Source organism: Pinus tabuliformis, chromosome 3_2 (assembly GCF_031772625.1).
Source record: "Pinus tabuliformis cultivar Carrire ecotype Pingquan chromosome 3_2, CPIR1, whole genome shotgun sequence".
NCBI classification, from domain to species: domain Eukaryota; kingdom Viridiplantae; phylum Streptophyta; class Pinopsida; order Pinales; family Pinaceae; genus Pinus; species Pinus tabuliformis.
The window spans coordinates 578688910-578704802 of NC_142302.1; the positions used below are offsets into that span (position 1 = coordinate 578688910).

General features: G+C 36.8%; 1 protein-coding gene across 1 annotated transcript in view; it reads left to right on the forward strand.

Annotated features, from left to right (window-relative positions):
• The first annotated feature begins 366 nt into the window (after nucleotides 1-366).
• The window catches only part of LOC149181870 (polyamine oxidase 1-like), a 28252-nt gene continuing 12725 nt past the window's right edge, over nucleotides 367-15893 (forward strand). Inside the window, exons 1-6 of the mRNA XM_089414354.1 lie at nucleotides 367-451; nucleotides 575-824; nucleotides 1008-1148; nucleotides 1238-1299; nucleotides 1394-1551; nucleotides 1663-1881. Of these exons, the coding sequence (XP_089270480.1) occupies nucleotides 397-451; nucleotides 575-824; nucleotides 1008-1148; nucleotides 1238-1299; nucleotides 1394-1551; nucleotides 1663-1881 (885 nt within the window). The 5' untranslated portion in view covers nucleotides 367-396. The remainder of the gene's footprint in view (nucleotides 452-574; nucleotides 825-1007; nucleotides 1149-1237; nucleotides 1300-1393; nucleotides 1552-1662; nucleotides 1882-15893) is intronic.

Genomic DNA, 15893 nt, shown 5'->3' on the forward strand with positions numbered 1-15893 from the left:
CTTATCCAAAGTACGCTGTGGTAGGCTGTGGAGGCAAAATTTGCAATATCATCTTATCCTAAGTTCTTTCTGGGGCCTGTTCCACGTTAAGCCAACACCTAATTTAGACATTCTTTCATAGAGATATTTGCATGTTGACCACCTGTCAGAGCCCTTGTTTACCACCCAAGCTTACACAGCTTATGGAACCCTGTCAAAGCTTATATCACAAGCAGAAAACCCTGCGAGGAGCCTTTCACCTCTGTGTACTCGTTCCTAACTCTGGTGAGTTCTTTTGATCTACACTGAAGCCATTCTTCAAATTTTCTCATCATTCAGTAATTGAAATATTCAGCTCCTTCTTCAAATTTTCTCATCATTCAGTGATTGAAATATTCAGCTCCTTAAGCGCATAGCATGGATTCCTCGATTTCATCTTGCAGTGTCATAATAGTCGGCGCAGGCATTTCAGGTAACCAAACTCAACTGTGTGAACTGGAGGGAAGGATAGTGTGCTTGCTTGGTCTGTGCCTGAAATTGGGTCATCGCTTAATTTATAGTTGCTTATCCGTGTCATCTGTAACTTGGGTTGTAGGAATCATGTCTGCAAAGGTTCTCGCAGACAATGGAACCAAAGACTTCCTCATTCTGGAGGCCTCGGACCGAATCGGTGGGCGGTTAATGAAGCATGAGTTCGCTGGCCTTACAGTAGAGAGTGGTGCAGGGTGGGTAGCAGGCGTTGGGGGTAATAACATGAATCCCATATGGGAACTTGCCAAAAAACACAGCCTCCGCACCTGCTATTCTGATTATAGCAATGCCATATTCAACATATATGATCCCTGGTATTAATCCTAATTAATTTCCTCTATGGCTCGCTCTGATGATGTACTAGTCGTTAAGCAGTCCTTTAATTTAATTTAATTTAATTTAAGGCATTAATTTCCTCTATGGCTCGCTCTGATGATGTACTAGTCGTTAAGCAGTCCTTTAATTTAATTTAATTTAAGGCTGTTCGTGTATGACAGCGGTGCTCGAGTCCCCGGATCTGTTACAGCAGCTTCCTATGACTTGGCAGTGGATTCTGCTAATCGTGCGTTGGCCATTGAAGCTGCTTCAACAGTGGTTAATTCCGTTTCGCCATTGGAAGAATTGAAATCCGAGGAATTGTAAGTATTCAGGGCTTGATTTCATTATTAATAACTTTTTAATAAATTCGCAGCCTCTAATAAGGTTTTATGTTTATGAAATGCTTCAGCGTTCCATCAACGCCATTGGAATTGGCAATAGATTATATTTTGCATGATTTTGAGATGGCAGGTATGCAAGTTTCCATAATCTTCATTTTGGTATAATTACATACACATTGCAATCGTGACTGGTTACTGATTATTAATTACTAATGTTGATACAGAAGTAGAGCCCATCCCGACTTTCACCGAATTTGGGGACAAGGAATTCATGGTTGCTGATGATCGAGGCTACGAACATATCGTCCGTAAATTGTCAGAAGAATTTCTTCAATATTCTGGCAGCGGGCATGTGGTGGATGACCGACTAAAATTGAACAAGGTACAAGCTCAGTGGATTAATGCATAAAGGATAGACAGATCATCGAATTTTCATATTACAGACTGTCGAGCAAAGCAATATTCTGACAGATTTGTACCTTTGATGTTGCAGGTGGTGACAGAAATACAATATACGAACCATGGTGCTACGGTTAAGACAGAAGATGGGTCAATTTACATGGCCAAATATGTTATTTCGTCTGTTAGCCTCGGAGTCCTTCAAAGTGATCTCATCAAGTTTAACCCTCCTCTCCCTGTAAACACACATCGCCTACCCAATTCTGGTTACATAGCTTCAACCCCAGAAGATGTGCCAGGGAAGCCACGCACCGTGGGATCCCACCTGATAGATGCAAGCCAACCAACAATGATATGTTCATATATTATTATTAATTATAAGGAGCATATCCATAGATTTAAGGGACTTATAATTAATTTTCATTTCGTTGAATTGAAAAGTTTATTTTCGAATCCACTATTGATATGTAATTTTGTCAATTTATCATGAAAGTCAAAATTTTATTCATGTCCGGGTTGAAATATATATTTTTTAAAATTAAAAAAATTAAAATAAAGTAACTATCCAAAACATTTAAAAATATGACAATTAAATCTCTCATAAATCTATTCTAGTTTTATAACAATTGAATTAAAAAATAAAACGTGTTCCTCTGCTAAAACTCGACCTGCAATTTGCAGGGTGGAATGTATTTGTTCAAAATAGACCAGAAAGCTGATAAAATAGAGTCAATGTTTTAAATCAACTCCGACCATGTTGCTTCATAAACATTTATATTTGGACGATCTTCAGCCCCTGGGAAAGACGAATACCCGTTACTATATTACGAATTATTATCTTGGTGACGGACCCTTTTACGCTCAAATTCCACCATAAGAAAGAGCGGCATAGTTTCTTCACCATAGTGAGAGGCACAAGGTGCGAAATCAATTTGCATTGAAAACTCCTCTTTTCAATCTTTGTTCAGACCACATAACCTATTTTGCGGTTATTAGCGTCTTTTAACTCAGTATCAAATTTGAAAGGCTCTTATTTTTACAGTTTAATTTTAAAAAAAACATCTATATAAACATATATAAAATTTAGAACATAAGATAAGGTTAACTATTAAAATTTATTTTCATTTGTTATGGATATTTTTAATTTAATTTATAAGTAGATTTTGTTACAATACTATGAGTCAATACATCGCTTATCAATACCATATTTTCAAAAAAATATAACTCACTTCATGTAATATTTATTCATATAAATTATTTCTTAATAACCTTTATAATAATAAATAAACAAATTTGGTTTGTTAGATATCATTGAAATATTTCTTGACAACTCATTTTTTGTTTAGAAAACAAGCACCATTATGATAGTATGATCGTCCTGCGCAGCACCCACATGAATTGATGTCAGCTAGCTTCTTTGCCGAAAACACGAGAAATGGTGCACAAATCAAAAAAGGGCTTCATTTGTGCTTGAGGGAGGCCATTCGCTTACGGCAGGGACTACCGGCTGCATGCAGCACTTGTTCTATAGAGTAATCCAGCTCACATAAAAGTGCACCTCTGCGTATGAAATGAAAATTAATTTATGCCATGACCTTCGTTATAATGCATTAAAAGTTTTGCTAAGGTATTTACTAATAGTTCTTTCCAACTTGCCACGTGATTCTTTTGTTTTTCTAAACAATGGAAGCATCGACATCGCACGGCATCCACATCAAACCTTCACTTCAGATGCAAAGTTGAAACTTATATGGGGCCTGCAATGCAATTCGTCGAAGAAAAGAATTAAAAGCACAGCAATTTAAGTATCAGAACAATTAACCAATAACATCACATCAAAGGAACACAAAATATATATGAAAAATATATTTATATTGCAAAGGAAGCTACAATATTCGGTTTCCTGCTACAACTAGAAATTGGAAGGGCTACAACCCCAAGATATTTACTAGCCATTATTGGAAAGAGACAAAAACCTCTTGAAAGAAGCTACAAATTCTTTTCCTAGCACCACCTTGCATTCCATTGTCATCTTAGTCAAGTCCTTGATTTCTTCTATGGTAGATAGTTTGGAATCATATCTCAAGGGAGGTGATCTCAAGACATTTCGTATGATTAAAGCATCTTCAAATATTTCTCCTAATCCTATGATGGAGTTGACAAGTTCATGTACTATGAGTAAGTAAGTTGCAATGAGAAAAGATACAAAAGATGGACCATCAACTAGAGAAATAACTTTTAAAGCCACGAGGAAGACACGAAACAAAGAACTCCAGGTTGAAGGAGATTCAGGCAATGATTCAGATGTATAAGAAGCAAATTTCATCGAGAAGCTAGAAAGGGGAACTGAGAAACACAAAAGTAAGTTACCTTTTAAATGTTTCAAATGTGGAAGAATAAGTCATTATGCTAAGAGATGTCCATTTAAAAAAAAAAAAAAAACCTCCCACAAGAAAAATCTTTATTCCAAAGAACACAATAGCTCTTTAGATGAAAGCAATACATAAGAACTAGATGCAAGAGAAGTTCTCTTCATAACCCAATAGAATGGAGATAATGATCATGATGACGAAGAGGTCAGTGATTCAAATGATGAATAACCAAATATGATAATACATTCTTTTTCAGGACAAGGAAAAGATTATGATTCTGAACAAGAAGATGGATACCTTAAGGAGGAATTGAAGAATAGTGAAATAGAAAATTCCAAGCTTGAAAATAAAAATAGAGAATTTGGAATCCTACTAGAAAAACGTGATGAGGAAAATATTATTTAAAGGTCCATCTTGAAGAAGCAAATAGAACTGAGGAAGTGATGAAGACCCAAATGAAGAAGAAAGAAGAATAATATAAGAAGATTGAAGACGAAGTTTTAACATTGAAGGCTGAAATTGATAAGATTAACAAGAGCTTAAACAAATCACCAATGTTGGATAACATTCTTAGTTGTCAAATACCATCAGGTGATAAAACCAGTCTTGGGTATACAGGTGCATCATCAAGCAAGGAAGACACAAGCTCCAAGCCTCCTATGGAAGAAAATCATAGGGAGTCTATAAATGATGTTGACTCTATTGATCAACATTGGATTAAAACTTCTCCAAGATAAAACAAATTTATAAGATCATCCCACTCTCTTAGGTTTGATAATATTTTTCTTGGTCATTGTTACTCTTGTGAAAAATTTAGAAAAGAGAAATCCATTGAAATTTCAATACAAGATATAAGTATGTAAGGATTTGTTGTCGCTGCTACAACACCCTCCAAATTTCACTACATTCAAATTTTGGAGCCTACTTCATTGTCCCATTTAGTGTCACTTTTTTCGTCAAGTGTTGTTTCTAGTCATGCAATATGTTTCAAGTGTTCTTAATCATCCTTATGTGTCTTCGAATTGATTAGAACACCTTTAGTGCATTTCATAGTCTTAACATATTCGCTTATTATATAACAACAGGTTTGGTCTAAGCCGCACACACTTTGTTTGTCGTAATTGGGAATGTATGTAAAGTGGTTTTTTGATGCCTATTTATCATTATTAAAGCTTGTCTAAGTTTTATTGATGAGTTGGTATGTGTTGCACATGACTTTGTGTTTAAACTGATTCTATTTGCCCCTTGTTCTATCTTCCAAACTTAGACAAATTTTGGTTGCAAAGTGAATCCATTAAGGCAAGGAGCGAATGAGCGCACCCTTAAGCCTTGATTGGGAATACTTCATTGTATGAAAATTTTCCATGCACCCTCCAATAATGCATAACGCACTCTTAAATCATCTTACCCTTCCTTGTTCCAAATTGCACCCTAAAGAACCAAGTCTTCCTTTGAGCGCACTTCTTCGAATCAAAGTATTGTGCCTCCATGAGCACATAAGCACACCTCAAAGACCTGAAGCTATCTCCTTCGGCCTTCAGTAATGTGCCTTGTTCCCTCCTTGGCCCTTTGAGTGCATGAGTACACTATTAAGCCTTGAAGCCTCGTCCTTCAACAATGCACCCTGCACCCTCATTTTCCTTCTTTAGCACATGAGTGCAACTTGAAACCTCGAAGCCTTTCACTTCATCCTTTAGCTCTGCACCCTGTGCTCTCCTTGTATCCCTTAAGCACACAACACACTTGGGAAGCCATCATCCTTCATCCTTCAGACATGCACCCTTTGCCCTCCCTTGATTTTCCTCTCTCCTCTTGAGCACATGAGCACATCCTAAAGCCTTAAATATTCTTATCTTCAACCCTTCAACCTTTTGAAGTGCGCCCTTACACCTAAAAGCTCTCTTTGCTCCTCCCAAGCACACTACTGAGATACAAACATAAAATCTGCATAAAACATGTTAGAATAGGATATTTTTCAATATCATGGTTGCTTTCCATGAGCAATTGTAGTTATAGGTGTTTTAGGAACAACATGGAAAGCACGCATGAAGAAGATCAAGAAAATAAGGCAAATAAAGGAAGCATTAAAGAATGAAGAAAAAATTCAAGCCTTGATGATCGAAGCATCCTAAAGTATCCATGATATCAAAGACCCTTTGGAGGGTGGATACATCAACGATCGAAAGTTGCATGCAATAGTAAGCACATAAGTGGTAGCCATGTCATCCATTGAAGAAAGTCCATGTCATCAATCACTATGAGTCCAAGTCATCAATGATAATGACTTATCACGACCACATCACATGATGATGTGGAAATTATTATGTAATGATGTAATCATTGTAAAGAAAAATAAGTGAAAGTCGAAGAGTCATGTATGGACAAAAGAACCATGTATAGAAGTCCAAAAGACATGTAATACCAAGATCCATATGTAATTCTAAAGGTCATTTGGAAGTTCAAAGGTTCTAGAAGTCCGAAGGTCATTAGAAATTGGAAGGTCAAGAGTCACGGGGATATGGAAAGTCATGCCTCAAGTTATAAAAGGATCCTCATGTCCCATGCAAAGGAATTTTAACCTTGGCTTCCCATAGGCATTAAAGAGATAGAGTTAGTACTTTTGGGGAGCAAGTAGTGACTCTAATGCTCCACTACTAGAGCTAGTGATGTTCATTGTACTTATGTATCTTGGAACTTTTTCTTAATACCTAAAGCCATTTTTGCCAGCACATTTTCGTGCATGGATTGTGGATAGTTTAAGACTATTCTTCTAATGTTTGTGATTCATGTTGGCTTTCACACGTGCTAGAGTAATTGAACTATTTTGGTGACTTTTGTGCTTAACTTATTGGAAATGAGTTGTAATGATTTAGCGATTGTGGCATCTATGTGAACTATTACGCTTGATTTCCAACAATTTCCTCTTATGTGTGTGTGTGCGTCTCCATTAGATTAGTACTATTACTTTTATTTAAGAGAACCACTTTCTCTCCCTCTCTGCAAAATAACCTTGATACATTGACAATTGAACATTCCACACAACACACTCTCTTACTCATTCAAAAGCACATGTGCACTTATCTCTCGTGCTAACTGCTTAAGGCAAGGCATATCTTTAAGTAAATGATAGTGGGGTTGTATTCCTGATAGAAATCCTACACCAAATGGTGTGAGTTCTAATTGGGACAGCATATCACGGAGATCCCCTATATGTTGGCAGTATGCAGCACTATCAACATTATGGCGCTAGGAGGGAAATCAATTTTTTATGGTTGACAACTCTACACATCCTAATCATTCATCCTCAGGAAAAGAAAGTAATATTCTAGGCACCATTCTAGCTCCTATTCCTGAAGTAGGAGGGTCTTCTAAGCCCCATCCGGAGTTGGCCTACGAGGTTATCTATGAACAAATCTACGAGATTTGACCTATAACCCATCAGACTGCAAAAGCTATCGGCTTACTCCCTGTTACTCATAATCTCCTACATCATCCTAAGAGGAAAGAAACAACTCGTAATGGTGTATTAGTGGCATTAGTGGAAGATTTGGCTATCGACACTCTTGAAGAATTAAAAGAGTCTTCAGAAGAGTTAGTTCAACAAGATACGCTTCCACTCATTAACGAAGAGTATGAGGAAGGTATTGTTCCTTTTTACGAAGAACAATCGAGAGTTGATTTTTAGTTTAATTGCGATTTAAGCAGTGAAGGAGAAGGTTCGTCAGACTATGAAAAGGAGGAGGAACCAAGAGAAGAAGACATGGCCAATTAGGACTTGGATTGGATGGACTAAGGGCCTCTTGCTCTTTTGGATAACCTTCATAAAATTCACAGGCATTCGGAGAAGCTATTATCAAATTTTGATCCAGACAAAAATACTAAGGCAAACGATCATATTGATGATTTCTACATCCACCTATGGATGTTAGAGGTACGACATGATGACATTGCTTGCATGATTTTTCCTTTCACATTAAAATATAGAGAAACAACATGGTACCATAGTCTGCCTGTTAATTTAGTCCATGGTTGGTGGGAGTTTAAGGAATTACTTTTGGAGAAATTCGATGATGAGAAGACTCCCGTCATGTTATTAAAAGAGCTCAGAAACATCAAAATGGGGGAAAATGAGAAAGTCAAAGATTTCAATCAAAAGTTCAACTACATATTGAACAATTTTCCCCCAAGCACACAACCTCACGATTCAATAACTATTAATTATTATAAAACTACCTTTCCCATGAACATCTCCTCCCTTTTTAAACAAGCTTCAAAAGAGACATTGGCTCTAAACTTTGTAGAAGCAATCATCATGGAGAAATACTTGTGTGCTATTGGACTTATTACTCATGATGATGAGTCTAAAGACTCCTAGGAGACTGGAAAGAAGTCTTAGCCTTCTTTGAGTAAGGCTAAATTTTGCTGATACTGAAAGCTTGGCCAGGACATTAAAATTAGTCACCAACGAAGTTTCAGAAATAAAGGGAATTTCAAGAAAAACTTCTACCAATAGCAAGCCCCCCAAGTATTTTCCATCCAAAAGGAATAATAACAACAACAACAATCATCCGACTAAATCTACTCATTGTTCGAATGTTGTGTTGAATATTGAAAGTATGGGAATGGATAACAATTGATCTTTCCATTAGGAATGATATTCAGAGAAATCATGCCCATAGTGGAACCACAACATGAATGCTCTAGCCGCACACATTGTCGACACGATACTAGCAGATGAGCAATTTGAGGAAATAGAAGTAATAGATGAACCTACAATGGCTAAAGAAAGTGCAAGTGTTGGTCATGTGATTAAAGATTTTTATTATATTCTCAATGCTGATAAGAAGAGTGTTGAAGAACCACCACAAAGTGAAGCGCCCCCACCCCAACCCCCCCCCCCCCCCCCCTTTAGAAACAAAATGGTTTATATAGTTTGAGGAGTAAAGGGCATGTTTATCAACAAGAGGTGACGAGGCAGACACTGAAGGAGAAACTATTAAGAAGGATCTCATAACCACTCAACCTTGCTCAAAATGCACAATGTAAGTATGAAAATGCTACTAATTTAAAGCACACTTCCCCTAGTAGAAAAAACAAGTATATTGTGCTAGAAGTGTTAAAAAAATCCACTCCTCTAGACACTTCAACACTTCGTGCTAAAAGTGAAATGATTGATTATAATATTTTTGAAGATTTGAAGATAGCTCATGATAATATTTCCATATTTGAGCTCGCGAAGATAGCAAACCAATGTGAGCTGCTTGTCCAAGACTTGTCATAGCCTTCATCAGGTGATAAAGCTTCATCTTCTCAAAAGGTGTATGGTAAGTCTTTTAGAGCCCTTGAATCTGTGGTTAATGTTGTCACGTTAGATGCTAACACTCTATGCCCTCCATTTTAGTTTATTTTGGTGCATCTATGAACGCGAAGCCATTATCCATTGCTAAGAAAATTAATGCTAAATGGGATAAAACCGATGCACAAATTATTCATCAGATAGATCCCTTATTTAGTTTATTGGTGAATTCAAGAATGTTCTTATTTGATTATCATCTGATCACTGAGTACACCAATGTAAAAATATTGTAATGGTGCACATCCCCAAAGCCTATGGCGTACTATTGAGTAGAGATTGGTCTAGTAAACTACAAAGGTATTTTGCTACAGATTGGTCACATTTATGGCTTCCATAAAAGGGCAGAAACAACCAAATTCTAGTGGTGAGTGAAGCATACATGAAATAAACTTTGACACCGCTTGAGGGTCATAATGAGCCTGTTTCTTTTGTAGATTTAAAGATCTTATTGGAAACTTATCACGAGCGTAATCAAGTACATCGATCACTCATCCCACTCGATACACAGTTGGAGCTCCTTCCTTTTACTCTGTATGGTGCTAATGTATCTTGTAATATAGATGTGCATATTAATAATAATAGTATAGGAAGTAATTTAGGAGCTAATAATATTTTTACTCTATACTTTGATGGTTTAAAGAGGTGGGATGGCTATAGAGCTAGTTGTGTACTCATAGACCCATGCAATAAGAAGCACGTCCTATCATGTCGTTTGGAGTTCAAGTGTACGAATAATACTGCTGAATATGAAGCACTTGTGCTTGGACTAAAGAAAGCCATCGATGTAAAGGTAGAGTTGCTCAAGGTAATTGGTGACTTAGAAGTGATCACTCATAAGGTAGGGGATACTATCCACTGTGTTTCACTAAATCTAAAAAACTACTAGCATGAGGCATTCCGTTTGATTAATTATTCCAAAGACTTTAATATTATTTTTATTCCTAGGCTTAGAAATGTTGCAGCAAATGCAACCACTAAAATTTCATCGTTAAGAAATGGTTTTTCTATTGATATTATATATAAACCATCGGTGCCTGATAATGTCACTAATTTTTGTGTTTTCAATGACAACCACTAGATATTGCATTTCATGTCTAATGCAAGTGTATTTAAAGATGATGCCATAGAAGAGGATGAGCATGACAAGACTTTGTAGGAGGCATCTAATGCAATAAAAGGTAACACTATGCCCAAATGTGTGGTGCTCGTGGAAAAGATATATGACCTGCAAAACCGATTTAGAGGACCAATCAACACTAAGACTCAAAGCACCAAGTTGTCATGTGAACAAGTCAATTTGGGAACTCAAGAAGATTCGAAGTATGTAAACTTCAATATATGTTTCTCTCCACAAGAACAACTAGTTTTCATTCACTTATTTAAACAATACCATGATGTGTTTTCATGGACATACGATGACTTAAAGACATATGATACTCGTATTATCCAAAATGTCATTCCCATCAAAGAAGGGGTAAAACATTTTCACAGAAGTTAAGGAAAGTCCATCCTATGATGGAACCACTAATCCAAAAGGAATTGATGAAGTTGTTGGATGCTCAGATCAGTTTTAAAGTTAAATATTCCACTTGGGTTTCAAATTTGGTCCCACTCAGAAAGAAGTTTGGTGAGATAAGTTTATTTGTTTATTTTCGCAATCTAAATCTGATAAAGATAGTTACCTAGTGCCATCCAAGGAACAAATCCCCCAAACAGTATCTGGGTCTGAGATGTTCTCTCTACTAGATGGTTTTTTTGGTTAAAATCAAGTGCTAGTAGCAGAACCATATCATCTCAAGTCTACCTTCAGGACCAAGTGGGGAATTCACCTTTAAGTGTATTCCATTTGGGCATATCAATGTTGTTGCTACATTTCAAAGAGAGATGGATATCACTTTCCATGGCTTGATTAGCAAAAGTGTAGTTTTTTATTTGGATGATGTTATTGTGTTTTCCTAGACAAGATCAGATCATGTACATCATCTGAAGCAAATATTTGAGTGGTGTCAAAATGGGGTATTTCTCTCAATCCCATGAAAACAATATTTGGTGTGTTAGAAGGGACTCTCTTGGGGTAAATAATTGCAAAGAGGGGAATTAATTTTGATCCCAAAATGGTCAAAGCTATTACCGAGATCCTATTCTTTATTGAAAAATGCAACAAGAAAATCCTAATTTAATTTTTTCTTTGAATTAAATTGTAATTCTAATTCTCATAGCAACTTGTAATAGTTAACTAAGTTAATTTGACTTAATTGACTTAGTTCATTCAATTTGGGAGTCTATCTAATTTCATGTAGAGTGGTTCCTAAATTTTAGGAGCCCAGGTTGAGTTCTTTTGACTTGTACTCATTTAATTCAGTTTAACTAAGTTAAATTCAGCTAAACTAGTTCCAAATGATGGAGGAATTAGTGGGACATCTAGTAGTGGGGTGCATCAAACACTTCTCAATCAGTAAACTAAAGATTCACTCAAAATTAACTCATGCATGTTAGATCAAAGAAAGACCCAATTGAGATTAAAGTTCATGGACAGTGTATTATCAGTGGTAAAATCATCCAAATTAAACCAATGATGCATGCAATCAGAGGAAGGCCTAATGATGGATTGTGTAGTTATGGATGAGTAGTTTCCCAATTAAATATGGGTTAATTCCCTAGGAAACTGCGCAAGGGAATAAGAGCTTGGAATGCAGCAGATTTGGATAAGTATTGGCTAGAGCTTGCTTGTGAAGCAGTGAGATAGATTGTCATAGTGTAGAGTTTGCTTGGGCTTGAGAAAAACATTGTAATATTTTCAAATTTTTTGATTAATGAAATATATAGATAAAAGGGGTTTTTAGTTGTTGCTTTCCCTAGAAAAATATTGTGTTATGCATGATTAAATTCTTCCTTTTTCTGCTTCTTAATTTTATCGATCAATTATTGTTTCCGCTGATGGGTAGAGTAGATTCAAGTAAATTGTTTTAGCATATTACAATCTGAAATTTGAATCTATAAGGAATTAATACATGGTATCAAATATGAAATCACTATAGAAGAGGAGAATATGCTTTTGTCTTTTGCAGGAGAAATCAAATTTTCATTGTCATACTAAAGAGTTAGCAAGATTTTGTTCTATGGATTGAGGCTCAAATATGCCCTTGAGGGAAATTTGAACTATATTTCTTGGTAGGACAAGATGGTGGTAATGTTTGAAGACAACGGGCTTAAGAAATTCAGAGACAATGATATTCCTAAGCCTCCAACAACTGATGCTCAAGATCTGGCAGAGTGGAGAAAGTTTGTGGCAAAGGCGAGAAGGATTATCCTAGAAGGAGTTCAAGATCATATTGTCTAGAACCTCCACGGTAAGGAAACTCCATTTGTAATGTGGAAGGCCTCGACTGACCTATTTCAAAACAATAGTGACCATAGGAAGTTGGAACTAAAGGAAAAGCTCAGAAATATCAAGATGGAGAAGGACGATACAATACCAAAGTACTTGACCAAGTTCACCCAATGTCGGGATGAGCTTGGAAGTGTCGGTGTTACACTTGCTGAAGAAAATTTGGAGAGCCTAGCATTTCTAGGACTTCCTAATAACTGGTAAAACTACTAAGACTTAGTTAATGGGGGGGGATAAGCTACCAGAGTGGGAACGATTGTGGTCCAACTTGGTACAAGAAGAGATCCAATGGAACACTAGAGATGGATCCTCATTCAAGAATGATGATGAGGAGAACTATGCCTTAGCTGGGAAGATGAAGAAAGGGAAGGGGAATTCATCCCATTTAAATTCATATTCTAGTCAAAGTAGAAAGAATAAGGACATGTCAAATATTAAATGTTTTCACTGTCATGAGATGGGACAATGCCACAAAGTGTCCACAAAATAAGTCTAGTAAGAAGCCCTCAAGAGGACACGAGGGCTTCACTGAATGAACCTATGACATAGCGCGTGCGTTCGTGGTATACTAAAAAATACCCTTAATTTGACTACATATTGGAAAATACCTCTAAAAATCACATTATCTAACCCCCTACCAATATGAACCCAATACACCTTCCCAATTTAAAAAACCCCTACTATCACTAGATGTTGTAGGTATCCATTTTTTTGTTAACATTTTTTATACCCCTTTATATTTTTTCATTAACTTTGAGCTCCATTTTTTGTAACTCCTAATATAAAAACCCTTTACCCCCTATTATATGCTTAATATATTATTTCATTTTTTCCTCAATATATATCCCCCAATATGAATGCACGGGGTATGATATTTCTCTGTTAGTGAAGCCCCCGCGTAGGAGGAGCAGCAGGTGAAGCTATTTCTTCACAATTCGAGCTAGATTTCACCCTCATCACTTGCATGGTGACATCGGTGATGGATAGTGTGTGGTACCTGAATAGTGGAGCCTCATTCCATATGATTGACAACAAAGAGTTCTTCAATGACTTAGAGGAGAAGGACCTCCAGAAGCACATAGAGATGGGTGATGATAGGAGGTATAGCACGACCGACATCAATATAGTTACCTTTCAGAGGGAGTCTGGTTCTCCCCTCAAATTAAAGGATGTCATGTATTTTCTAGGTTTAGAGGAGAATTTGCTTTTAGTTGCCATGTTGGAGGACCGTGGCTACGATTTGACATTTAGTAAGGGAAAGGATTTCCTTCGATACATAGCCTTAGGACAGGTGAAGTGAATCGTGGTTTTAGTGAATAACCTCTACAAATTGGATGTAGAAGATTCCATTGCTTTGAGCAAAAAAGTAGAGAAGGCACAGCGCTGATACATTGGTGATTTGTGGTATAGAATATTAGGTCACTTGTACCACAAAGTTTTGAAGATCATGCAACAAATTTCTACAAGACTTCCCAAGGGTACACTAGAGCAGAGAGACACATGCAAAGGGTGTAAATTGGGGAAGTACACCAAAGGTTCCTTTCATGATAAAGACAGTTGAGCGGAAGTGATCCTTTATCGAGTTCACTCAGATGTGTGTGGACTATTCTTGATATCATCCACAACCAAGCACAAATATTATGTAATATTTGTTGATTATTTTTCCCATAAGTTTTGGATTTTCTTCATGCAAAAGAAATATTAGGCAATTTCTAAATTTTGTGAATTTAAAACACTTGTCGAGAAAGATACTGGCATGAAAGTTAAAGCTCCCAGAATAAATAACGATGAATAATATGTGTCAAATGAATTCAAGAACTTATGTGCATCAAAAGGCATTCAATAGGAGTTAATAGCACCTTGTAACCCACAACAGAATGGGGTGGATGAAAGGAAGAAAATAAGTATTTTGTGAGCGGAACGAGAAATCTTACATGTTCAGGATATAACATTGCACTTGTGGGCTAAAGCATGCAACACATTTGTTTATTTGTAGAACAAAATCCCTCATCGAATACTCAGGATGAGTACACCAGAAGAAGATTTTTTAGGTAAGAAACCAGATGTGGAACACTTCAAGATCTTTGGTTCATCATTCTACTTTCGTGTTACCAAGCATGCATAGAAAAATGTAGATACAACAACTGATTTGGGAATTTTTGTGGGGTATACTGATACACCTCACAACTATTGGGTGTACCTGCCATCCAACATGATGACAATGGTTTGTAGAGATGTGAATTTCGATTAAGAGAAGGCCATGAGATGTTCCCTTGAGAGGGAGCTTCAGTTACATGTAGAATAGGAACTTTTAGCTCCAAAGGAGGAACCTCAGGATGATGTGGAGAAGCCACATGCAGAGGAGCAGAGAGTGGAAGCACCCACTCATGCAAAGACTTCCAAATATGGAATGAAGCACACCAAAGAGGCTGATAAATTGATGCATGATTCTAGAGAGAATGTGGGATCACCCACATCACAGTGAAGGAAGAGGAGGTCACCATATCGATACACTAGTTGCATGGATCTGATGAGCGAGAGTGTAGAGATTGAGCCATCCTCATTTGAGGAAGCAATGCAACAAACAATATGGGTTGATTCCATGGTTGAGGGGTATGACTTCATTATCAGAAACAGTGTTTGGGAAGTGGTCCCAAGACCAGCAGACAAGTCAGTGGTGAGTTTTAGATGACTTTACAAGGTAAAATGATGCCAGCCTAAGCTGGTTCAACCCACAGTATGCATCTAAATTGCATAATATATTATGTCCTAGGAATTACAATTTCCCTACCTAGTCAAACCTTCACAAATTAAGGCTTTAGGCTTCTTAATTAAACCTCATGCAGAAACATTATATTTGACTATTTAATAGTCTAAATCTTCATTAACCTTTGAGCGGAACTTTACTCAACCTTCATAAACTTCGGTTAATCCTTAAACCTTATTACATAACCTTCTGGTTGATTTCCACCTATCCGCTCGCTCTTAATCATACCATGGTCAAAGACTTTGGTTAAACTCAACTCAACCCAAATTCATTAATCCACTTTATTTCTAGTATAACCCTCGCATAATATAAATACTCCACTTTTCCACGACCTTTGCACATTCGATGCATACCTTTATCGCGTTCAACCTCCACCTTTGATTTCACTCCACCAGATCAACAGTTGTCGCGCCATCTCTATTCATATTCCGGAACTCAAACA